The following is a 27735-nucleotide window of genomic DNA, read 5'->3' on the forward strand; positions in this document are numbered from 1 at the left end:
GTATAAGTAGTGTCACAAGAAATGAAAAGTCTAAATAAGCAAATGCATGGTACAAAGATGATAATTAAAATGAAGAAAAGCTGTTATCAATCCTGAAAAACAGGTTTTTCAGCCCTAAAGTTTGATTTTTTTAATTTAAAAAAAAAAAAAAAGACCCAACTCACGTTCCATTTGCTCAAACATCACTGAGAAAAGGAAGTCTCGTGGTGTCATATAATATTCTCCTTCATGTTCGAGTGAAGAAAACTGCATGAAGCGCTGCTTACGAAGAGACGGTTTCCCAATACATATTATTCCATGTTCAACATTTTTCTAAAAGAAAAATAAACTGCAATTTAAGATTTTTTCAGTATTATTCCCAGTCACTTCTAGGACACTCTTTAAAAAGTAATTTTCATGCTTGGATCTGACAATCCCCAAACTTTTAAAATCATTCATTTAACAAATATTAACTGAGTGCCTACTTTGCACTGAAGATACAACAGTGAATAAGACTAACTTGAGGGAAGCGACATTCCAAAAAGGGAGAATGGCAATTAATGAATAAATGTATAAAATAATGTAAAACGGTAAGAAGTACTACAAAGAAATATAAAGCAGGATAAGAAAGGGATAAGGTGGTGATACCTTAAGATAGTCAGAGAAGGTCTTTCTAAAGAGGTAACATTTAGAGAGACTAAACGAGGTGGAGTTAGTGTGTCCTGGGGTGCGGGGGGGTCTCTGGAAGAAAAGCATTCTAAGCAAGCACAAAGTCCATGAGGTGGGAACAAGCTTGGTGTGGTCAAGGAACAGCAGAAAGGCCACGTTACCAGAGTGACTGAGGAAAGAAGAGAGTGGCAGAAGAGTCAGGAGGGCAACAGAACATGTAAAGTTGTGCTTTCATAAAGATAAAATATATCATATTAGATAAATAGCTTTGCTTTCAGAAATGTGAGAGAACCATGGGTAGAAAGAGTTAGAAGAAGAAGGATGGGTAAAATATTGCAGAATATATAGGAATATAGTGGAAGAGTCTGCACCTCAGGCAGTAGGACTTAGACCTTGACTAAGTGCTAATGAATAGAGTATTGAAATCTTTATAAAGAACTTTTCGTTGAGCATTTCTATGTATTAGGCACTGTACTAATCAAGTATTCACATAGATTATTTAGTTAATCCTCACAATAACTTTGAGCAGTAGATACAGAAACTGAAAAGTAAGTGGCAGAGGGAGGCTAAAAAGCTAGGTCTGACTCAAAGGGTTTTAATCTCTTAACTACCACACTATCCTCCTACACATGACTGGGCATTGTGAACTAGGGAGACTGGAGGAAGATGACACAGCAGTTAACAGACACCTATGTCAATGCACAAATCTTGATACAAGAACATATTATCTGTGAAATCCAATAGCAGGCTTTCATCCTGGATTGCTTTCCTGAGACACTGCTCTAACCTGGACCACAGTATCCTTCCTGGACATATCACCTTCTTTTCACACTTAATACTGATTCTATAATACTCTCTGACACACAGGCAATGTTCAGTGACTGCTGACTTGAATTGAAATGGGAAAAACATGAATTCCAGTTGCTTAAATCTCTCTTAATTCAAAGCTGTCAACCCCTTCTTTTGGCTGATTTCAGTTCTCTGACCAGTATTAATTCTCTCTCTTAATTAGACAACAGGCTTCCTTGAGCAGCTAGTTTTACACCTCTTTTGTGTTGTCAGTGTCTACCAGAATATTGCACGTGTAGAGAATATCAATAATATTGTAATGATCTGTACCCTCACCTCCCCTATGCCTTTCCTTTTCTTTTCCCTTAAATGACTACTACAAAAATAACTCAAGGGGAATGTTTTAATTATATAAGTCCACACTTACCATCCCAGTAATCAGAAAACTAAATTTTATTGATACTTTCTGAACATTTTAAACGTGAGGCAAATATATGTTTTCAACTAACAACTTAATGCTTTTTGTAAAAATAAACAAACTCTTCTTTCCAAACCTCAACCAACCAAAAAAGGTCAGCTACTCGTTTATCCCTGTCCTCTACTGGTCCCATAACAAGATAGGCCATTAACTCTATGTTTCTTCTGATTTCCTTTATCTTGTAGCAATCTTATTCTTTCCTGGTCCTAACTAATATCAAATCTCATCAAGAAGTAAAAACACTAACCTCCCACTCTCTTACAGCAAGACATGAAAACTATTTTCAAAGAAATTCTGTTTTTTTTTCCTTCTAGGAGGTTTAGACCCCACAAACTCCTCTATCTTATGGTTACCATTTTTATATGCTTATACGTGCCTATAAGTCATACAGGATAACATTTTTGAAGAGGCTTGAGTCAGTTATTCAGGGAAGTGCCATCTTACTGAGTTGAAAGGTTGAGTGAACTGTCATTTCTTTGAATTTTGGGTAAATATCCGCTGTAGTGAACAAGAAAAGGTAGAGGAATTGAAACTAAAGCTTGCTTTCTTTCAGAGGTTGATGTCCGAGCTTGAGGCTGTCATTGAATTGCAGACCACGAATTTAGAAGGTCACTTATATAAAAATGACCTCTGAATTTGTCCGACTGCCATGACTCTACCAGTACATGGTGAGGTATAAAACCTTCCAACAACCCTATCAACATCCCCCCAATTCATTTTGGTATAGTAGCTTTTCCATAGTCTAAATACACCTATTCTACTACCCCCAAACATTTCAACTCCCACCGTCAGCACTAATAACGTCTCTCCTTTTCCTAATCCTTTCCACCTACCTCTCACGCTCCGCTTATAGAGTACAAAACTATCATCTGGAGGTCATCACCACGGCAGATTGTAATCCTACCATTTTCCTTAGGAAATATGCAGAGGAAGCCCCCAAGTCACCATCTCCTACTATTAGAGTCTTTCTGTTCATCCTAAGCCCCACCTTCTCTGAAGAAAACACTGAATTGAGCATTTACTAATTTGAGGAGACTCTAGGAAGAGACAGAACACATAAGAATCAAGGGGGCAACTCTGTAGTATTACAATATACTGCAGTATTATATATTAATATATAATACTCTGTATTATAGTATCTAATGTTTATTAAGTATGTAGTATATGCAGAGCAGGGTGCTAATATCTTTACATACATGTTCTTACTCAATCTCCACAATGACCTTAATAGTAGACACCATTTTTGTCATCTTCGTTTTACCAAAAAAAAAAAAACAAAACAAAACACTTACGGCTTGTGAAAGTTAACCAGCTTGCCTAGATTGTAAGTGATAGCACAGGCAGTATGACATCAATCCCACTGTCTCAACCACGATCCTATACTAGCTCCTGTTAGAATAATATAAATTAGGAAAATAGAAAAAGCAGTGTGGGTAATGGTAGTTGACAAAGTTTTTATGAAAACAGGATTTAAGCTAAACTTCAGAGAATAAATAACAAAGAACAGAACTAGAATTAGTCATCCTTTAGTCCCTGGGCTAACTGTTGTCCATTTCCTAAATGGTATGTATTACTTCTCTAGTTCAATCAAATTTAAAGTAAGCAGGATGCACTGAATGTGTTTCTTTGCTACAACAAAATTTATGGAAAGGAAAAAAAAAATTGTTCTGAAATTACCAGAGCCTTTCTAATTCCAAGTTGATGAACCAACATAGTTTTTTTAGGTCATCTTTATTACACAGTAGTAGAATTTTAAAAGTACATTTTAAAGGATCACTAATATAATCAATGTGCATTCTATATTTATGCTTGTTTCATAGAATTTGGAAGATTAATTTGCCAATGCCATTTTTAACCTTTTATTCATCTGTCAGGCATAGCTTGCTTTACTTCATTTTTATAAAAATTCTGATCAAATCTCAGACTTACTTGATAGATTTAATGGTTAAGAATGTAATAACCACAATATTGTTCCCAAGAAGAAAAAAGGTGCCTTATTATATCATTTCCACGAATGCACTGTAATAAAAGACAAGTTGTCTGTTTTTTGTCTATTTTGTCAACTAAACTCTTGAAGCATAAATTTCATCTTTGTTTCACTGTACTGTGCAAAGCATTTGGCCTGGTGCCTTACACATACTGGGACTATAACTGACATATGACATAGAATTTTAAGAGTTAAAAGGGACTTAGAGATCATCTAGTCCAACACTTCTGTCTGAAGGACCAGAAGTCATGTCTTCTGAGTTCCATACCATGTTTGGTTAACTAGTTTGCTTATTAACTACTTCAGGTAAATGTTGGGAACAAGTGGCTAAGGTCCAAATGCTGCTAATTTATAGCCTAGGGAAATGCATGCCAAATTATCCCTTATTGATAACTTTGAACAACTAAAAACATAGTTCACAATAAGCCTTTGGCAGAAAATGTAAACTATTTCTTAATCTGTTCTTTTCCTTTCTTTGTTCACTTCTTCCTTCCATCTGTGTGCTTTTCCTGGTAACATGTGTATGTGCTCTCTCTCTTCCCAGTTTTGTTTCTCTTCCCTCTTAGGTTTCAGGTTGCTTTTTTTTTGTTGCTGCTATTTTCATGTTCCCTGAACTAACCACGTTGCTTCGGGTACTCATTTACTTTAACCTCTGTTATCTCTTTTTCACTGTGGCATATTCGTGGTAGGTTAGGCTTGGTAAACTGAGCTAAGGCAAGGAAAACGGCTTGTAGACTTAAGTAACACAGTTAGAATATCAGTTTGGATGGGGAGGATAAGGAGTAATAATAAACGTCAAGATACCAAAGTTATTTGAGACCAGCCTGAGCAATGTAGTGAGACCCTGTCTCTACAAAAATAATAGAAATTAAAATTTTTTAAAAAATCAATATTCGGCTGGGCACGGTGGCTCACGCCTGTAATCCCAGCACTTTGGGAGGCCGAAATGGGCAGATCACGAGGTCAGGAGATTGAGGCCATCCTGGCTAACACAGTGAAACCCCGTCTCTACAAAAAATACAAAAAAATTAGCCAGGTATGGTGGCAGGCGCCTGTAGTCACAGCTACTCGGGAGGCTGAGGCAGGAGAACGGCGTGAACCCAGGAGGTGGAGCTTGCAGTGAGCCAAGATCGTGTCACTGCACTCCAGCTTGGGCGACAGAGCAAGACTCCGTCTCAAAAGGGGAAAAAAAAGAAAGGCATTACAGAGTAGGAGATATTTAAACTGGATCTTAAAGGATGAGCAGGAGTTTGCCAAGACAGGGAACAATAGTAGAGCAAGCTATACTAAAGCTGGCTCTGACAGTTGGGGAGCCAGATTCATGATGTAGAGGGTCTTTGAGCTATGTGACAAAAAATGGACAGAGGAAAGTAATAGCAGCCATACAATACTGCAAAGATCATCATGAATTTTGACATTTTGTTTTGTTAATCTATAAAATAGCCACCAAATATGTAAGACACTGGAGCCTATATGGAAATTTGGAATTGGATATCTGATACCATGATTCAGCACTCTTAATCTACCTATCAATCTAATAAACTTAGTTTCGAAACCCTGCCATATTAAAAACATTAAATTATAAGTGCTAGATTAAAGTACACTAATGGTAGAAGGGAGATCTAACAGCCTGACAGTAAGGCAGGAGAGAAAAATAATACAAAACAGTGACAAGTGAAATGAGTGACTGTGGCATAAGTTTTAATCATTGAGGTTTATTAAACCAGCTGTAGGCCGTGTCCGGGAAAAACATACGCTACAAACATATGTGTGGCTGTTTTTCTGGAGGTTTTCATGAGTTTTAGTATTTATCATTTCCTAAAATGAGGGAGGGCATGTAGGAAGAGAGGCAGGTAGGGGTAAGGTGAATGGTTACATTCCTGTGAGACTTCGGTTAGTGCCAAGTGAATCTACATTTTACAGAAGATAAGGTGAGTGGAGAGAAAGGGAGCAGTCGTTTTCTCTTTGTACTTCCCCTGGGGAGATACATTTGTAATTCACATTATCAGTGTAGAATTTAACAGACTTTACTTTTAGGAGCTAGACTTAGACTGTACACCTAAAGTTATAATTGGCATGTCCTTGTTTATGGGAGGCTAGCAAAGAATTTACTTATGAATAGTCTGTGGGGTAGCCCTTCCCACATGCCTAAGGCTTTTTTCCTTTCCAGGAGGACCTCGCTAAAGTATACTGTTGCATGATTCAGCCTCCAGGCTTAAGTTTGGGGGTCCTGGGATTTTAAATTTTTCTTTATAGTAGACATAGCTGCAATTGCCTGGACCAATCAATGTTATTACAACCAATCAACAGGCCCAGGTCTAAGCATGGTGATGATTTTCTGTCCAGAGTAATTTATTATTAGGGAATATCAGAATGTAGAAAAACGTTTTAGCTGTTTTTAATGTAAATAATACAAAAAAAAAGTTTTCCTGCTTACACGGGTAATTTTAGTTACCTGGAAGATTCACATACACTACATGCCTCATACTCCACTAATGCCATATAAATTCAACATTACTGTCTGATTTTACTATATATTCAAAGTACTTTGTAGAATGTATGTTATATAAAAATACCAGGGCTGTATCTACATAAACTGAAAATAGAGCTGTGAGTGGAAACGTAATGTCTTTCAGAAAAATAAAGGTAGACAGTTTGGGGTTGTCAAATACTGTTACATGTCAAATTATACCACATGATGCAAATGCTTTCACCTTTCTAATAACGTTAACATACACTTTTTTATTTTTATTTTTATTTTTTTTTGAGATGGAGTCTCACTCTGTCGTCCAGGCTGGAGTGCAGTGGTGCGATCTCGGCTCACTGCAAGCTCCGCCTCCTGGGTTCATGCCATTTCTCCTGCCTCAGCCTCCCGAGTAGCTGGGACTACAGGTGCCCACCACCACGCCTGGCTAATTTTTTGTATTTTTAGCAGGGACGGGGTTTCATTGTCTTAGCCAGGATGGTCTTGATCTCCTGAGCTCGTGATCCACCCACCTCGACCTCCCAAAGTGCTGGGATTACAGGCATGAGCCACTGCGCCCGGCCTGCTGCCATCTTACGTTTAAGCATACTAAGTATGAACAATCCTAGAGGACCTCAGGGGAAACTGATCCGTTTTAGTTTCTCAGAAAATGTAAATAATGTTAGAACCATAATGCCTTGACTGCTGGATTCAACCTTTTAAAAACTGTTGTCCAAGGAGTTAATAATTAAAAAAAAAAAAAGACACAGTAGAGGATTAGACATAATTAAGATTATTCTGAAAAGGCACACATTGCCTTCATATATTATGTGGAGAAATAAAAGCAGTACAAGGCGGGTAACAGCACTGCTACTATTCAACCTGCAAAACTGGAGAGAATTTTTTGTCCCTCCTCACCTCAAACTGCTTATTGTAGTTAAACACAATATTCCAGAAGGAGTGGAATAAAAAATATTAATCTTAACCTTCATTTGAAAGAGATTTCCTAAGTTGCTTCTACAAACCTACTCGGTTGGCAGTGTATACAGTTACATATAAATAACCAATGGACTGGCAGGAGAAGCAGCTGCCTGAGGAACTAGCTGGTCAGGAAGAGAGGAAGGGTATGGAATGCAGTGGTGGAGATCAAAGAGCTGCTGAGGGCCTGTTCGTGGCTGTTATCCTATCCCTACCCGAGATGCAACTTACAGTCTTCTGAGGTGGAAAGTGGTGGGAGTGGAGGGATGGGTTCCTTCTATTGCCATGATTTGCTTCTCAAACCTGCATCTACTACTAAATATATGGAAAAAGAGGAGCAGAAGAAATGCTGGGATTTGAGGTTATACTGAACACATGAAAACCATCCACATGGTTCTAGTTATATATAAAATGCTCCATGGATTTCAAGGATTACTTGTAATGCAGTAAAAAATGTGACAAAGGAATTAAGAGCAATGAGTGATGTGAACTGGATAAAAGAGATCTTTGAAAGCTGATGACTCCTGTTAAAACATTTCACTAGTTTATTGCCTTTAAAGCAACAGGTGCTTCACCACTCTGTCTCTACTTTTTATCCATGAAGTGACATATTGGAAAAAGTTAGTTCTCTGTTCTTTGTTTAACATTCTTTGGTCTCCACATTTCTCAGGAAGAAAGTGGGAAAAGAAAGGGCCTTCGCTATGGCTTTCAATATATATATACATGGCATTAGACAAAATATAGTGAGACCTATTCGTTTGGGGCCCTTATTTTGGAATTTGTAATAATCTGGATAAAATATAAAATTACTCTGTTGTCTTTGAACTTTCTGTGGTGTAACTGGATGACTATCTTTCCTTCTTAAAGAAACTTTACAATCAGAAATTTTCATTTCATTAGACACAACTTTTCCATTTTGTTCTGAATTAGGGAGATTTTATTGCATATGAAACAAAATACTGCCAGACTAAGTTAAAAATATTCACTGCATAAGCTATGCCTCACAACACATTCTACAAAATGAAAATCAATGAGACAACTGTCATTCCTGGGAAACCTGGAAGCTCTGGGAACTACTCTCTCTGGCTTCTGAAATATCGTCTGATCTATGATGGTCTAGTCTAGACTTTGTCCCAAAGACTGGAAGAAAGCTAGCATGGCTTTTTTTAGATGAGGATGGTAAAATGAAATGGCATATGCTTACACACACAGACATACATACACACATAATTTTTTTTTAACCCCATAGATTTCTATCTGGAGAACAGTGGCCACTATCAGGGGATGCTGATGAGTAAAGAAACAAGCATCTTCTCTTTCAGTGCTTTCTCTTTCCTGATTAAATAACTGAACAGAATACTCATTTTTGCTTCTTCCATAATTACCTTCCAAGAGGTACACCATAACTACATATATTTCTGTTTCTATTTGAAACAAAAAGTTTAAACTAGGTTTCGAATGATTAAAAAAAAAAAAAAAAAAGACTAGGCGGAGTAGGGTGGCTCATGCCTGTAATCCCAGCATGTTGGGAGGCCAAAGCGGGAGGATCCCTTGAGCCCAAGAGTTCGGGACCAGCCTGGGCAACACGGCGAGACATCATATCTACAAAAAAACACACAAATTAGCTAGGCATGGTGGCTCACACCTGTGGTCCCAGCTACTTGGGAGGCTGAGGTGGAGGTGGGAGGATCGCTTGAGCCTCGGAGGTCAAGGCTCCAGTGAGCCAAGATCGCACCACTGCACTTCAGCCTGAGCGACAGAGTGAGACTCTGTCTCAAAAAAACAAAAAAAAGGCTAGAGCCTTAATTTAAAATCTCAATACTCCCACCAAGGTATCATCAATATCATTTATTGCAACTATAACTAAATAACATTTTTCTTAAGAATTGAATGAGCTACTTTAGTTTATTTTCCTCCACAGAAGAAGGTAAAATACTACTTGTGAACTCTTTCTACAACTATTCAACATTATGAATTTATTTAATAAACCTGTCTCCCATGACCAAACATCTTACAGAGATAAAATGGTGGGTGAAGAGGCACTCACTCCCTAGTGGGGAAGGCATAATAGAAGGTGATGTTAGAGCAGAAGTAGGAAAGGAACAACAGGCATTTAGCAAATGTGAATGTTCCACAAGGATAAATTTAAGTATTTTTCACACATTATTTCTCAACCATGACATTTTGATTTCTTACTTTTCACAATGAGATATGCAACAGACTAACATTTTTCAGTGTTATATAATTAAATTGGAATAGAAAACTAGCAACAGGTCTGGTATCTTGATTTATCTTGACTGTGATCTCTTTTTTTTTTGGGCAGCTGAGAAGTAGATGCAGAGCAGTAACAAGGAACTTCTGTGATATAAGCTCTAATTTCAGGAATCTTATGTACCCATGCAAAAAGGCTTCCTGGAAACTGAGAACTTCAAGTAAGTCGTGCTATCGGGGGGCTGAGTCATAAACAGAGGCTACCACTAGGGATAACAACATTTAGGATATTATATCCTATAATATATGACACAGTATGAAGCAAAGAGGAGATGGATTAAAGGATCCCTCTCTTCTTCTATCCCTTCTTGGGGAACAGCTGCAGTCTGTAGCTGTATTTTACAGTTTGTGACTGCAGTAGGAAAGTGATTCATTCATATAGTATTTTGCCCTGCTCCCTCATTTTCTGTGACCCACTCAGACTTCCATACCCCAGTCCTCAGCAAATGGCTGTCACCTCCATGTGCTTCCCCAGCTTACAGGAAACTGACAGTGAGGATTCTTAAAGCTCATGGCTGAATACTGACTGATAGCAGTTTGCCTCTCTATCATCAAATCTCTCATGCCCACCCCCCAACCCTATACAAAATTTGCTTAAATACTGGAATTATTTTTTAAAAAGCCCTGCAATGTATGTTGACTGCATACAAATAGATTTTTTTGAGACAGAGTTTTGCTCTACAAATAGAAATTTTATCCAAAACAAAAATAGAACAAAAAATTTTAAAACTTTCAGGTAAATGGAATAACGAAGGTTTGAATTCAGGAGCAGATTTGCAATTTCTTACTTAAAAAATTATATTTCTTTTAAAAAATTCCATTGACATTTTTTCTGAATTGGTCTTTGTACAATTCAGAAAACAAAACAAAACATGTGTAAAACAAATACAGTACTAGCTCTCTTCAATGTCAATCTCAGTTTTGATCACTGTTAAGATTTTCCTAAAACAGATTTGACTTGCTGGGGTGTCCTTAGAGCTTGAGCATTCACTTGACTGACTTACATTAACTTGAGTAAACCTTTCCAAAAGACAGATTAAATAACCACTTACTTGCCTCTAATTAAAACACCTTACAAAGCTAAGCAGGTAATATAGCCCCCCTTTTTAATTTGGCTAACTTACCTGTTAAGAATTAATTTTGGGCTGAGCTTGGTGGCTCATGTCTGTAATCCCAGGACTTTGGGAGGCTGAGGGAAAAGGATCACTTCAGGCCAGGAGTTGTAGACCAGCCTGGGCAACACAGCAAGACCCTGTTTCTACAAAAATTTAACAAATAAAAAAATTACCCAGATGAGGCCGGGTGTGGCGGCTCACGCCTGTAATCCCAGCACTCTGGGAGGCTGATGTGGGTGGATCACAAGGTGAGGCGTTCAAGACCAGTGGCCAACATGGTGAAACCCTGTCTCTACAAAAATACAAAAAAATTAGCTAGGTGTGGTGGCATGCACCTGTAATCCCAGCTACTTGGGAGGCTGAGGCAGAAGAATTGCTTGAACCTGGGAGACAGAGGTTGCAGTGAGCCAGGATCATGCCATTGCACTCCAGCCTGGGTGACAGAGCGAGACTCCGTCTCAAAAAATAAAAAAATAAAAATTACCCAGATGTGGTGGCTCACACCTATAGTCCTAGCTACTGAGGAGGCTGAGGCAGGAGGATCACTTGAGCTCATGAGTTCAAGGTAACCAGGAGCTATAATTGTGCCACTGTGCTCCAACCTGGGTGACAGATTTTGTCTCCAAAAAAAAAATTAAAATAATAATAGTAATAAATTAAAAGAAAAAAAATTCCAGTAGTTATCTCCTCTAGGAGTCCTTCCAGAAGTACCTATTTTGGGTTAGGTGTCCTCCCTTGTGGGCATATAGAACCCTGAGTAAGTTTTTATCAAAGCCGTAGTAACCCTGCACTGGAATTGCCTGTTTACTACATTGAAAGTCCTCAAGAATAGAAAGTATCTTTTACATTCTGTATCCCCAGTGCCTAGTGCATGGCTAACATGGTAACATTCATGGGTTTTTATGAATGGGAATCAATTCCAAACTCAAAGTGTGTACTTAAAAAATAATTTTAGAGCTGGGCTTAGTGGCCCACGCCTGTAATCCCAGCACTTTGGGAGGCTGAGGCAGGAAGACTACTCTAGCCCAGGAGTTTGAGATTAGTCTAGGGAACACAGGGAGACCCTATCTTTACAAAATATTTAAAAAATTAACTCAGGCATGGTAGCACATGCCCGTGGTCCCAGCTACTCAGGAGGCTGAAGTGGGAGGATCACTTGAGCCTGCGAGGTTGAGACTACAGTAAACCAGTGAGCCATGATTGTGCCACTGGACTCCAGTCTAGGTGACAGAGTGAGACCACATCTCAAAAAAAAAAAATATTTTAGTCTGTGAACCAATATGCAAAAGTGGGTTATGCTGATGTATTTTAAAGCCTTATTAATAATTTACTGAAATATCTTCAGATAACCAGGTATATACTCTGCTATGTGCAACCTCACTAAAGATATACACAAATAGGGGCCCTTTAGTTTCCCTTTAACTGTACATTACTGCATATTGCTAATTACTTTAGATTTTAAAAATGCCTTTGTAACAAGAGGAAAGAGGTAAAGCCATTGACAGGTGGTGGCAGTGTTAACTGTACCAAAGGATACTGCCTTATTTTTTGCTTAGCATAGAAATCATGGAATCTTAGAAACACAATGCTCTGAAACTGGATTACACCAGCTGCTTCACATTCTCCTTCTGTAAATCTGAATGAATGACTTGATGGATTTCAGGCCTTATACCATGGCTGATTAAGGTTTTAGTGGAGTTTTTCAGCTTCATCTTGGAGTACGTTAACAGACTGTAATGAGATATTTCTAAGATAAAATTCTGCTAATAAAATGTACATATAGGAAATGAGCAGAGAATGAGCCAGATATTATACCAAAACAGGTAGTTTACTAGCAAAGGTACTAAGATACATGCAATTCATATTTCTGTTCTTGTTTATAAATTAAATCACCAGTAAATAAACATATAAATTGCACAATACAAAAATAAAGTAATACAGATATGATTATATAATATTCTGGCAAATTAATGCAAAGCTCTTTTTCTTTTTTTTTTGAGATGGAGTTTCATTCTTGTTGCCTAGACTGGAGTGCAATGGTGCAATCTTGGCTCACTGCGACCTCTGCCTCGTGGGTTCAAGAGATTCTCCTGCCTCAGCCTCCTGAGTAGCTAGGATTACAGTCTCCCGCCACCACGCCGAGCTAATTTTTTGTATTTTTAGTAGAGAAGGGGTTTCACTATGTTGGCCAGGCTGGTCTTGAACTCCTGACCTCAGGCGATCCACCCACCTCAGCCTCCCAAAGTGCTGGGATTATAGGCGTGAGCCACCGCGCCCGGCTCAAAGCTCTGCTTTATATCAGTTATGAACACATATAGAGTAAATCATTGAAGATCTAGCACAAATTTGCCAAAGTCTCCCTTTCTGCTTTTACCTTATTCTTTTTGAAATATTTCATAAGATACCCATTGTCTCAAAAAAAAAGATATATTAAATATATGATCCAATAAAATACATCATTAACTGAAAAAAAAAAGATATCCATGCTCTCAGTAATTTCTGAGGATACTTTTAACAGTGAAGATTCTAAAAAATTTCATTGCAGAATTTGCAGTATAACGACTGAAACCAAACAAGTTTTGTGGTTTTTTTTGGTTATTTTTCTGTTTTGCTTTACAGTAGCACCAAGCATAACTAAAGTAAAACTACTACTAAATATGTAGAAAACAATTTCTCACTTTACTACCTCAATTGCCACCACTACTAGAACCAGGGTCACTTTTCTCCTTCAACCACCTCTACCCATTTTTCTTTTACAACAGTTGGTGTCAAATGGGGAAATGTGAGTGCTACATCTTAACCTCAAGCACAGGAAGCAGTATAAAATTATGCCAGTGAATCATATACTAAGTAAAATTGTTAGCATTTGCCCAGGCAGCAGTGAAGTCTATACCAAATATAAAGTTCTCTGGTGCAGGTTAAAGAAAAATCTTTACCTTGATCCCCAAGAATTTTGGAATCTTATATGAGAAACAAAACCAGTGAAAACTTGTAGTTTATAAGTTGTTACATACATACTTTTAAGGGTAGGCATGGACAGAGCTAGCATTTGGGTAATCTTTCCCTTTTAAAACTTATTAGCGAATCTACTCCTGTGTCTTTATAATCAAGAATGATCCTAGTTAGATCTTGGGAAGAGAGGGAAGCAGACATTTGTAGACTAGAATAGACAGAGCCTGATATTCTACAATGATCCAGGCAACCTAAATCTCCAAACTTGAATTGCTTGTGCAGTATGAAAGAGTAACTCTTAAATATTTGAAAACTCAAATGAATTTTGTCACTTTGTTTAGTCTAAAATTAGTTTCTAAATATTTATGGGCTATTGTTTAGATTGTCTCTTAACTTATAACTTTATAAAACTTCATGTAAGTAACAAATATTATTACCAGTATTAATAATATTCCTGAAATTATGGGTAGACTCCTTAGGCTGTGAGAACTTGAATACCCCAACTCACTTACAGGCTGGAGGATGAATAAACTTGAAGAAGCTCCCTTGAACAAAGAAGGTTAGCGGCAACAGACAAAGGTGTCTGTTCCATTTATAAAGGTGTAAACAGGATAAGCTAGTAAAACAGGGCTAACTGGGTTAGAATAGAGAATGTACAGAATCAGAACAAAAGAGATGAACTGGTGAAGAGCAAGAGGCAAACATCAACAATTACCTGATCTGAACGTAACAGCAGGTAAAAAGTTAGCAGTAATACAGTGACATAATCAAAGCAGTGAAGTGGAAAATAATTTTAGATCTAGCCTTTGAAACATTTTATAATGTGAAGGATAAATACTAAGAACTAGGAAGAGACAAGGATGTAACCTGAAAATTTAGAGCAGAGGTTCTGCAACCTCCGCCTCCTGGGTTCAAGCAATTCTTGTGCCTCAGCCTCTTGAGTAGCTGGGATCACAGGCATGCACCACCACGCCAGGCTAATTTTTGTATTTTTAGTAGAGATGGGGTTTCACCATGTTGACCAGGCTGGTCTCAAACTCCTGGCCTCAAGTGATCCACCCACTTCGGCCTCCCAAAGTGCTGGGATTACAGGTGTAAGCCACTACTCTGCCTACAGCAGAGGTTCTTAACCTTACCTGACATAATCATACTTCTGGGGTTCACAACTCCCTGAAATCTGTGTGAAACATGTTTGTGCATTTTTTTTGGGAAAGAGTATGTAACTTTTACCACATAATCAGATTCACACCCTATTCAAAGATAAGGAAAAATGACAAAGATGAATGATAAAATGGTAAAATACAATAATTAGTAAAATAAAATGTCTCAATTTTAAGTACTGCACATGTTAGAATAATGTACACAGTTAATGAAGTTTAAACAGCTGAGATGAATATTTGACTCAGTCCCTTTTTGATATCTAGTAGTAAAGGTCTCTTTTAAAATTTAAGTGAAAAGAGCTTCCCCAACATGACTAAGTATGAAATGTAAAATCTATTAATTCCAGGTCGTCTAAAAATGTCACCAGCTAAAGCAGATTAATTAAAATAAAGAATACACACAACTGCTATCTAGCACGAATAAAGCAAAGAACTACAGGAAATCATTGCTACACAAAATTTTTGAATAAAAGCTTGGTCTTTAACAAAACCTTACATGCATATCTGCATAATTCTGATTTTTGTTTTCACTATACCTTTTCCTGGATGTGGCAACAAAGCCACTGTGGGGTGCCTTCCCCTGTTCTATATAAGAAAGCGGCCATCACATTAAGTATGATAAATACTTATAGCTTTTAGTAGAGAAACAACTAAAGAGAAATATGGGTGACAAGAGACTGGAGAGCAAGGAGACAGGGGCAAGGGCTAGTCTCCAAAAGGGCCTGGACAGCTCACTTTCCCTCTAATGATACAATGTGGAACTACAATAATCATGTCTTAGCTTCAGCACTAATAGCTTTATTTCTATAAAAAACCCTATCTACTGAAGATACAACAGCCAAAACTTTTAACAGTAACTAGTCTTCTCAAGTCATCATAAGAAGAGGATGGTTTTTACAAGTTTCCTTTTGACTTTTCCCCTAATTTTTCTATAATATACACGTATTTCAATAAGAAAAAAAGCCAACATAAGTAATTTTTAAAAAAGAATTGAGAAACAAGCAACAGCTCTAGCCCCCTTCCTGATATATATCAAAGAATTTCAGTAATTATAATAAAATATTATTTTGTTAGATATGAGTTCTAAATTTCTCTTCAAAGAATATGTACGTTCAATTATTTGCTTTCTACTTTTAAACTTAACTTCCTCCTAAAGCAACCTTTTTCGATTACCTGCTCTACCCTGATTCATTCCGATTACCTGCTCCACCCTGACTCAAATTATCTGCTCACTCTCCACACTGACTCATTCCAATTTCCTGCTCTGCCATAAGCATTTTTCCCACCAAACCACTCACCCCGTCACTCTCTTTAGCCAATTGGAATTAATTTAGCCTGTGCGGTCTAACCCTAGCCAATAGGGGAACGACACAGCAGCAGGGGCCATGTGCGTCAGGGATAAGAACCCCTTTCCCTCCCTTGTCCAAGTGTGTGCTCACCATTGCTCCATCTGTAAGGGCACACTCTTCTGTAGAAGTACATTGCCTTGCTGAGAATTAAAAAGAAAAATTTATATTCGAGTGCTATTTCTTTTGTGTCATGGAAACTTCATTAATAACCATTTCTTCAGTGTTTCAGGAAGCAATCTTTTTAAGACTATAATTTAAGATGGATTTAAGCACTGCCTAATGGTCAAGTCTACTAATGAAATACAAAGTACTAGTTTAAAAACAAAAAGGCTGGGCTAGTTTGTGCCTGTAGCCCTAGCTACTTGAGAGACTGAGGAGGGAGGCCTGCTTGGATCTAGGAGTTTGCCTTGAGCTATATGATTGCACCACTATGCTCCAGCCTGGGTGACAGAGTGAGACCTTGTCTCTGTAAGTAGAAAACAAAAACAAAAACCAAAAAGTTGCAGTATTAAATAAATAAACATGCTTCAATCACTGATAAAAAGTGATCAGTCAGTATTAAGTTTTTAAAAAAATAAAAGTGTGTCTCTGTAACATACACTACTGATTGCCTTCTTTGTATTGCAACGGTTTCCTGGTTAAACCCCAATGCTTCCTCATAATCCTTATTTTCTGGCTTGCCATTAAAGTATCTTACACTTGGTATGTCTGAGAATAGGAACTACTAGGACAGATAAGTTATATATACTTCAACATATGTAGACAGCTGGATCAGTTATCATCTGGTAATTAAATGAGCCTTTGGGAAGTGCTCAGCTGTTTCCTGTTTTTCCTTTGCAGTAGGGCAGTCACAGCTCCATCCATGGGGCTCCCGCTAAAGCAACAGTCAAAGCAGTACTACTACCATCACCGAAAGAGCAGTTCCCTGACCTGGAATTCAATCCTGGAGCATTCCAAGCATCCCAGAACTTCCCAGGACTGGGTCTGAATGGAGGCAGAGCCATATTGAAAATGTGCTGATTTGAGCTGGTTTCTTAATTGGGCAATTATGACCAAGTTAAACTGAAAAAGTTTTTGTCCTTAAAACACTCAACAGTGTGATTTAATCTCCTGACATTTAAGAAACATAGAAATCAACCCATTTACAGCTTCTCACTGTATATAATCTTCTAATTGTATATACTAGTGAATGAGAAAAATGACATAATTTCAAACAGTAGATGTGCTGCATTACTCATATTTTCCTTTGAAATATCTGGAACAGTTTGTGGAAACACATTGTGCTTTCATATTTAAGGTTCATTTTGCCTAATTTTAAAAATGGTTTGCGTTGGCCAGGCGCGGTGGCTCACGCCTGTAATCCCAGCATTTTGGGAGGCAGAGGCAGGTGGATCACGAGGTCAGGAGATCGAGACCATCCTGGCTAACAGGGTGAAACCCCGTCTCTACTAAAAATACAAAAAGTAGCCAGGCGTGGTGGCGGGCGCCTGCAGTCCCAGCTACTCGGGAGGCTGGGGCAGGAGAATGGTGTGAACCCGGGAGGCGGAGCTTGCAGTGAGCCGAGATCACACCACTGCACTCCAGCCTGGGTGACAGAGTGAGACTCGGTCTCAAAAAAAAAAAAAAAAAAAAAGGTTTGCATTTCCAGGGTACATACAGCTAAGTGATGAGGGACTGAGGACAAAGATGCCTGTGATCTTAAGGTATACAAGTTTCTAGCACACAACACACAAAGCAAATGATATCCATGTGGATAAATTTCAGATTTTATAACACCTTATTTCCTTAGAAATATCTATGAACTATCTATGGAACCACATATCTATGGAACTTTCATAGATGTCTATGAAAATTTTAAGTCCAGGCTATACTTAAAAAATATGATTCATTAAGTATTATTTTTATATTGAAATCACTTACACTCTGAAAACATTTAATAATGTTATTTATGAAGTTGAGACAATATATTTACTAATTTACTCTACCAAATATTTACTGCTTTTTAAACTATAAATAAAACATTTAAATTCACATACTGCTACTATTAGTGGCTTACGGTATGTTTATGCACTGTTGTAATTCATAAAACTCCAAAATTCACAGTAACAGAAGCATAATTTGTATATACTAGCTACTAAAACACATGGTTTATAGAACAGGAACAAACAGTAATATGTACTTGGATTCCCCTAAACAATATAAATGCAAAAGAAAAGGTTAAATATACTTTGCTATTACAATTTGTTGTTCTTTCCCCCAGAAAAGTCACTGTAAAGTATAGATTTACAATAGGATCGTTAACTACTGTCCTATTATACAATGAAGGAAAGTAAGACAACCTCTCATTCACGCAGGACAAACAGCTATGCCAAAAGCACAAATTACATCTAATTACAGGGTATAACTTTGTCATCTCTCTTTTCATAATCTAGCCATTTACAACTCTGATTTTTGACTTCCATTTGGGCTTATTAACATCATAGCTTTGTCATCACCTGTCTCTACAGACATTTTTACCTGAGGCAATAAAGTATAAAAACTTCTTTGCATTCTTCCTTTACTGTTGCAAGAAAGCTTTAGTCTTCACTGGGATTACAACGTTTCATGGTTATTAAACTTCCGTACGTTGCTATAAAGTTTACTGCTCTTGGCCTACCAATTTTACATGTACTGTCATTAAACCAATGCACTGCGCACAAATATACTAGCAGTACACTCCAATAAGTTCCAGTTTTACCTATTGTTAATGTCCTATTAGCATATATATTTTTTCTTTTTCACAAAAATAATCACTACAAATCTATAGTCAGACAGCTTGAAATAAAAGAAAACAATGCCAATTTAATTTTATGATTAGGGCTCTTATAGCAAATTAAAATAGATCCATCTTATTAACTACATTGAGTGTTTAAAATATTCACTGACATGCAATAAAGAGATTCTACAACTAATGAAACTGCAAATTCACTTCCTAAGTTATTAATAATATAGTTCTGCTTGTTTAAACATAATGGTCCACATTTCTTGCTTTTATTTAAAATCTGTAATCATCTCTTTTAGTCAGATTGTACTACAAAATAAAAAATGAGTTCAAAATATGAATTTAAATAATATCAAAGAAAAGCAAACCATCTAGTATTCTCTATTTTTAGAATTTTAATAATTTTTAAATTTAATGCCCAATATATTACTTGTATTAAACTCAAATACCAAGGTTTATGAAAAAACATTTTTTAGATAATACTTTACAGCAACATTAAAAAAACCCAATTAGCTGACTCACTAGAAGAAAGCCATTAGAAGTTTGTGGCAATTGGTCCTATATTCATCATAATTGTTGCATCTCAGCTCTCATGGTTCAGTTTCACAGCTTTGTAAATTATCCCCTCTCCCCCTAACTATCTGGGTTACCCGCTCCAGTAGCGATTAAGATCCCTCTGACGATTACAGATCTCTGAATCTATTTCTTTTTCAGAGCAGTTCACTATCAGTTTTTTTCTTTAAGCCTTTTTTAATAGAAGGAAAATGTAGAATTAGTCTACAATCAGCTTCTAGGATTTATCATACCCTCTGCTTTCATTCCTGTTGCAACAGAAAAAATATCCTTGCTGCTATGAAAATCCAACTTTTCTACTTGTGTTTTTTGTTTGTTTTTTTAAAGATAGGGTCTTGCTCTGCCATCCAGGCTGGAATGTAATGGCGTGATCATGGTTCATTGCAGCCTCAGCCTCCCAGGCTCAAGAGATCCTTCCACCTCAGCCTGCCAAAGAGCTGGGACTACAGACGTGCACCACCAATCCTGGCCATTTTTTTTCCTATTTTTTTGTAGAGACGAGACCTTGCTGTATTGCCCAGGCTGGCCTCAAACTCCTGGCCTCAAGTAATCCTCCTGCCTCGGCCTCCAAAGCACTGGGATTATAGGCGGGAGCCAACACACCTGGCGTGTTACAGCATATATTTTAGCCTTCTTTATAGCTTAAGCTTATGTTTATTACTCTCATTTTTCTCTCCATTTAAAAATTCTAACTTGCAGCAGCATTTTTCTAACTCACTTTAAATCTTTCTAGTATCAAGGTCAGCATAAATATACAAACATTTAAATACAGTATGTAAAAATGATGCATTAAAGTTGGTGAGAGAAGATGCTTAATTTTGTTTTCCTAGAAGATGCTCTCCCAGGCATCTTCTTCCCTCTTTCCCATTATTAACATTATTTGTCTGACATTTCAGAGAGTATAATCTATATCCTAGGAAAATTATCTGTCATTTTGTACATCTCAGATGGGTTAATCAAGACTTGGCTGCACCCTCTCTTCCTTCCTCCCCTTTGCCAGGGATGAGGGGAGGAGAGAACCGAGTATTCAAGGCACCAGCTTTCAGGAGACTGGTTACATATGGGGCGATTGAGTATCAAAATAAATGGAAACTCTTTGAGTAAAATGGGAATCCATGAGTCCGTAGATATAAATGAATAAATGAGTAAACAGTGGAGAGGACAAAGCCCTATGAAGCCACAAAATTATCTCCCCACAAAATACTTATTGAGTATAAAGTACTTTTTAAATTTTTAATGAAGAAACCTGACAGATGTCTTCTTACCAAATGATAAAAGTAATTGTAATTATCACCAGTAGAAATCTAATTTGTGTACCTCCTAATATGATGCATTGAAAAGAACACAGCATGGCTTTAGTGGTATTTGTGAAAAAAGTGCATGAATCATGAGGAAACATCAACCAAACGTAAATTATGGAAGATTCTGGAGAGTAGCCACTACTCAGTGATAGGTGAAAATGCTTTAAAACTGCAAATGCAAGTAGGCATAGGAACAATATGAATGGATTGTAGATCGGAGGAAAAGCATGCTGATTTTAAAGTGAATTTAGCCATTTTAAGCACAGCTTTAGCTGTACACTCTTACCATTCATTCAACCACTCACTCACTTAAGTCATTAATTAGTACCTATCACGAATTAGGGACTATACTAAGTGTTAGTAAAATGATGAATAAAAGCTGAATAGTTAGGTATAAGTACTTTTGAATGGTAGTTATAAGATACTAAAAACTAAATGTGCACTTTAAGTAGATGACATTTCAGTGAATACTGAATCTTGATTTTTCTTTTTTGATAGATTCAAAGAAGTCAGACTTCGAACTGCATAGGTGGAGGCATTCTGCTTTCTCTGAACATAAAGACATCCAACTTAAATTTTACTAAGCAAATAATATCAAATTCAGCATTTCAATACAGACCCCAGTGTCAACCAGGAGTCTTGCCCCCCAATGTAGAGCTTTTATGCCATAGTTGGTCCAACATTCTGTGGACCTCTAAAGAGCAAGGATGGACTGCCCCAATGGGTTTTTGTAATTTCCTAAAATCATACATTCATTTTACTAGAGGATCATAGAAGTTAAAGACTTAAAAGAAACTTTGGCAATTAAGACAGGATACCAAGATGCAAATGCCTGGTTGGAATGGATCAAATATTCCATCCACACGTTAAACAAAAGCAATTGTTATGCTTGTGTGCATGGCAGGCCAGAGGCCCAAATTGTCCCCTTTCCACTAAGGTGGTCCTCCAGTCGACCAGGTGTGGGCTGCATGGTAGTTCTTTTCCAGGATTCTACAGCCTGGAGTAATAAGTTGTGCCAAGCTCGCTCTCCTATATCCCGAAGTCCAGCACCCTGCAGGTCAGCCCCCAAGGGCCATCTAGCTTCCATCTCCCAACACTAAGTTCACTTCGTGTCTTCACAACAGGGAGGAAATTTAGTGTTCCGTGGAGACCTGGAGGATGCAGTGAGCTTAAGAATTTTCAAGAGCTTATCAATGAGTCAGCCCTTGTTCATCCCCAAGCAGATGTGTGGTGGTATTGTGGTGGACCTTTACTGGACACTCTGCTGAATAACTAGAAGTGGCACTTGTGCTTTAGTCCAATTGGCTATCCCTTTCACCCTGGCATCTCATCAACCAGAGGAAGGAAAAATAAGACATCGTAAAGCAAGAGAAGCCCCTTGGATCTTTCGACTCTCAGGTCTATTTAGACACAATTAGAATCTCACGGGGAATACCAGATCAATTTAAAGCCCAAAATCAAACAGCTGCAGGATTTAAGTCAGTATTTTGATAGGTAACAATAAAAATGTAGATTGGATAAACCACATCTACTACAACCAACAGCGATTTATTAACTACACTAAAAATGCTATTAAAGGAATAGCTGAACAATTAAGGGCTACTAGACAGATGGCTTGGGAAAATAAGATAGACTTAGACATGATATTAGCAGAAACAGGAGGAGTTTGCATCATGATTAAAACTCAACGTTGCACCTTCATCCTAAAGAACACTGCCCCTAATGGAAGGACAACAAAGGCACTGCAAGGTCTGACTTCTCTGTCCAATGAGTTAGCCTGCAGCTCAGGGGTAAATGACCCCTTTACAGGATGGCTAGAAAAGTGGTTTGGTAAATGGAAAGGAATAATAGCCTCAATTCTTATTTCCTTCACAGCCGTAATGGGTGTACTTATTCTTGTCAGGTGCTGTGTCATACCATGCATCCGTAGGTTGATGCAGAGGCTCATAAAAACGGCACTTACTAAAACCTCCCTTAACTATCCTCCACCTTATCCGGAGAAGCTTCTTCTTTTGGAAAATCAAGCAAAACAACTAAGCCAAGACATGTTTAAAAAGTTTGAAAAGAAAGCTGTTAAGGAAATACAAGGGGAGGGGTTATTAGAAATGAGTTCTAAATTTCTTTTCAAAGAATCAATATGTCAGTATGTTCAATTCTTTGCCTTCTACTTTTAAACTTAACTTCCTCATAAAGCCACCTTTTTCAATTACCTGCTCCACCCTGACTCATTTCAATCACCTGCTCCACCCTGACTCATTCGGATTACCTGCTCCACCCTGACTCCTTCCGATTACCTACTCCACCCTGACTTCATGATTCTGATCACCTGCTCTGTCATAACCATTTTTCCCACCAAACCACTCACCCAGTCACTCTCTTTAAATTAGCCAATTGAAATTAGTTTAGCCTGTGCAGTCTAACCCTAGCCAATAGGGGAACAATACAGCAGCAAGGGTCATGCGCATCAGGGACAAGAACCTCTTCCCCTCCCTTGTCCAAGTGTGGGCTCACCATTGTCCCATCCGTAAGGGCACATCCTTCTACAGAAGTACCTTGCCTTGCTGAGAATTAAAAGAAAATTTTATATTCGGGTGCTATTTCTTTTGCAGCACCAAAACTTTATATATAACACTAGCAAGACAGGCCAACATGCAGATTCAGGAAATACAGAGAACACCATTAAGATACTCCATGAGAAGATCAACCAACCCCAAGACACATAATCAGATTTTACAAGGTCAAAATGAAGGAAAAACTGCTAAGGGCAGCCAGAGAGAAAGGCCAAGTCACCTACAAAGGGAAGCCCATCAGACTAACAGTGGAACCCTCAGCAGAAACTCTACAAGCCAGAAGAGACTGAGGGCCAATATTCAACATTCTTAAAGAAAATAATTTTCAACCCAGAATTCCATATTCAGCCAAAGTAAGCTCCATAAGCGAAGGAGAAATAAAATCCTTTCCAGACAAGCAAATGCTGAGTGATTTCATTACCACCAGGCCTGCCCTGCAAGAGCTCCTAAAAGAAGCATGATATCAAATATCTTGTTTAAAAATAAATCTTCTTTTTGTGGCTACTTTCAAAATTTAAACAAAATAAAACATCCATTAAAACATGTTCCTATTCTTATTCTTCACACCCAGGAACTGAAAACGTTAAAAGGTTAGAAAATAAGAATTGGTAGGGCGTGGTGGCTCACGCCTGTAATCCCAGCACTTTGGGAGGTCAAGAGATTGAGACCATCGTGGCCAACATGGTGAAACCCCCGTCTCTACTAAAAATACAAAAAATTAGCTAGGTGTGGTGGCACACGCCCGTACTCCCAGTTACTCAAGAGGCTGAGGCAGGAGGATTGCTTGAACCCAGGAGGTGGAGGTTGTGAGAGGTGACAGCGTGTTGGCAGTCCTCAGAGCCGTTGCTCGCTCTCAGCGCCTCCTCTGCCTGGGCTCCCACTTTGGCGGCACTTGAGGAGCCCTTCAGTCCACCGCTGCACTGTGGGAGCCCCTTTCTGGGCTGGCCAAGGCCGAAGCCGGCTCCCTCAGCTTGCAAGGAGGTGTGGAGGGAGAGGCGCCAGCGGGAACCAGGGCTGCGCGGTGCCTGCGGGCCAGCTGGAGTTCCGGGTGGGCGTGGGCTTGGCGGCCCCACACTGGGAGCAGCCGGCCGGCCCTGCTGGCCCTGGGCAATGAGGTGCTTAGCACCCAGGCCAGCGGCTGCGTAGGGTGTACTGGGTCCCCCAGCAGTACCAGCCCACTGGTGCTGCACTCGATTTCTCACCCGGCCGTAGCTGCCTTCCCACGGGGCAGGGCTCAGGACCTGCAGCCAGCCATGCCTGAGCCTCCTACTCTCTCCATGGGCTCCTGTGCCGCCGAGCCTCCCCGACGAGCACTGCCCCCTGCTCCAGGGCGCCCACTCCCATCGACCACCCAAGGGCTGAGGAGTGCGGGTGCACGGCGCAGGACTGGCAGGCAGCTCCACCTGCAACCCCGGCGTGGGATCCACTGGGTGAAGCCAGCTGGGCTCCTGAGTCTGGTGGGCACCTGAAGAACCTTTATGTCCAGCTAAGGGATTGTAAATACACCAGTTGGCACTCTGTATCTAGCTCAAGGTTTGTAAACACACCAATCAGCACCCTGTGTCCAGCTCAGTGTTTGTGAATACACCGACACTCTGTATCTAGCTACTCTGGTGGGGCCTTGGAGAACCTTTATGTCTAGCTCTGGGATTGTAAATACACCAATCGGCACTCTGTATCTAGCTCAAGGTTTGTATACACACCAATCAGCACCGTGTGTCTAGCTCAGGGTTTGTGAATGCACCAATCGACACTCTGTATCTAGCTAATCTGGATGGGGACGTGGAGAACCTTTGTGTCTAGCTCAGGGATTGTAAACGCACCAATCAACACCCTGTCAAAACAGACCACTTGGCTCTCTGTAAAATGGACCAATCAGCAGGATGTGGGTGGGGCCAGATAAGAGAATAAAAGCACGCTGCCAGAGCCAGCAGTGGCAACCCGCTCGGGTCTCCTTCCACACTGTGGAAGCTTTGTTCTTTCACTCTTTGCACTAAATCTTGCTACTGCTCACTCTTTGGGTCCACACTGCTTTTATGAGCTGTAATACTCACCGCGAAGGTCTGTAGCTTCACTCCTGAAGCCAGCGAGACCACGAGCCCACCGAGAGGAACGAACAACTCCAGACGCGCCGCCTTAAGAGCTGTAACACTCACCACGAAGGTCTGCAGCTTCACTCCTGAGCCAGCGAGACCACGAACCCACCAGAAGGAAGAAACTCCGAACACATCTGAACATCAGAAGGAACAAACTCCAGACGCGCCACCTTAAGAGCTGTAACACTCACCGCAAGGGTCCGCGGCTTCATTCTTGAAGTCAGTGAGACCAAGAACCCACCAATTCCGGGCACAGTTGCAGTGAGCCAAGATTGTGCCACTGCACTCTAGCCTGGTGACAAACCGAGACTCTGTCTCAAAAAACAAAAAAACACCAAACAAACAAAAAGCACTAAATATGGAAAAGAAGAACCAATACCAGCCAGTGCAAAAACACAAAAATACAAAGACCAATGACCCTATGAAGAAATTGCATCAACTAGTGTGCAAAATAACTAAATAGCATCATGATGATAGGATCAAATTCACACATAACAATAGTAACTTTAAATGTAAATGGGCTAAATGTCCCAATAAAAAGACACAGACTGGCAAACTGAATAAAGAGTCAAGACTCATTGGTGTGCTGTATTTAGGAGACATGCAAAAACACATACAGGCTCAAAATAAAGGGATGAAGGAAAATTTACCAAGCAAATGGAAAGCAAAAAAAAAAAAAAAGCAGGGGTTACAATCCTAGTCTCTGACAAAATGGACCTTAAATCAACAAAGACGAAAAAAGACAAAGAAGGGCATTACATAATGGTCAAGGGAACAATTCAACAAGAGCTATTCTAAATATATAGGCACCAATACAGGAGCACCCAGATTCATAAAACAAGTTCTTAGAGACCTACAAAGAGAAGAGACTTGGACTCCCACACAATATTAGTGGGGGACTTTTAACACCCCACTGTCAGTATTGGACAGATCAATGGGACAGAAAATTAACATGGATATTCAAGACTTGAACTCTGCTCTGGATCAAGTGGACCTAGTAGACATCTACAGAACTCTCTACCCCAAATCAACAGAATATACATTCTTCTCAGAGCCACATGGCACTTATTATAAAATTGATCACATAATTGGAAGTAAAACACTCCTCAGGAAATGCAAAAGAACTGAAATCACAGCAGTCTCTCAGACCACAGTGCAATCAAATAAGAACTCAGGATTAAAAAAATCACTCAAAACCACACAATTTCATGGAAATTGAACAACCTGCTCCTGAATGACTCCTGGGTAAATAATGAAATTAAGGGAGAAATCAACAAGTTCTTTGAAACCAATGAGAACAAAGAGATATCTCTGGGACACAGCTAAGGCAATGTTAAAGGGGAAATTTATAGCACTAAATGCCCACATCAGAAAGCTAGAAAAATCTCAAATCAACACCCTAACATCAGAATTAAAAGAGCTAGAGAGGCAAGAGCAAATTAATTCAAAAGTTAGCAGATGACAAGAAATAACTAAGATCAGAGAAGAGCTGAAGGAAATGGAGGCAAGAAAATCCTCCAAAACAGGGAAAAAAAAAAAAAAATCAACAAATCCGGGAGCTGGTTTTTTGAAAAAAATTAACAAAATAGATAGACCACTAGCTAGAATAAAGAAGAAGGGAGAGAAGAATCAAATAGACACAATGAAAAATGATAAAGGGGATATCACCACTGACCCCACAGAAATACAAACTACCATCAGAAAATAGTATAAACACCTCTACGCAAATAAACTAGAAAATCTAGAAGAAATGGATAAATTCCTGGACGCACACACCTAACCAAGACTAAATCAAGAATAAGTTGAATCCCTGAATAGGCCAATAACAAGCTGGGAAACTGAGGCAGTAATTAATAGCCTACCAACCAAAAAAGCCCAGGACCAGACGGATTCACAGCTGAATTCTACCAGAAATACAAAGAGGAGTTGGTACCATTCCTTCTGAAACTATTCCAAGTAACTGAAAAGGAGGGACTCCTCTCAAACTCATTTTATGAAAACAGCATCATCCTGATACCAAGACCAGGAAAAGACACAACAAAAAAAGAAAACATAAGGCCAATATGCCTGACAAACATCGATGCAAAAATCCTCAATAAAACACTGGCAAACCCAATCAATCCAGCAGCACATCAAAAAGTTTACCCACCACGATCAAGTCGGCTTCATCCCTGGGATGCAAGGGTGGTTCAACATACGCAAATCAAGAAACATAATCCATCACATAAACAGAGCCAAAGACA

At 39.0% G+C, this 27735-nt stretch overlaps 1 protein-coding gene across 1 annotated transcript in view; it reads right to left on the minus strand.

Moving 5' to 3' along the window:
• The window catches only part of MICU2 (mitochondrial calcium uptake 2), a 112752-nt gene that overhangs the window by 73510 nt on the left and 11507 nt on the right, over positions 1-27735 (minus strand). Inside the window, exon 2 of the mRNA XM_024230994.3 lies at positions 165-312. Within this exon, the coding sequence (XP_024086762.1) occupies positions 165-312 (148 nt within the window). The remainder of the gene's footprint in view (positions 1-164; positions 313-27735) is intronic.

This window comes from Pongo abelii, chromosome 14 (genome assembly GCF_028885655.2).
Source record: "Pongo abelii isolate AG06213 chromosome 14, NHGRI_mPonAbe1-v2.0_pri, whole genome shotgun sequence".
NCBI lineage: Eukaryota > Metazoa > Chordata > Mammalia > Primates > Hominidae > Pongo > Pongo abelii.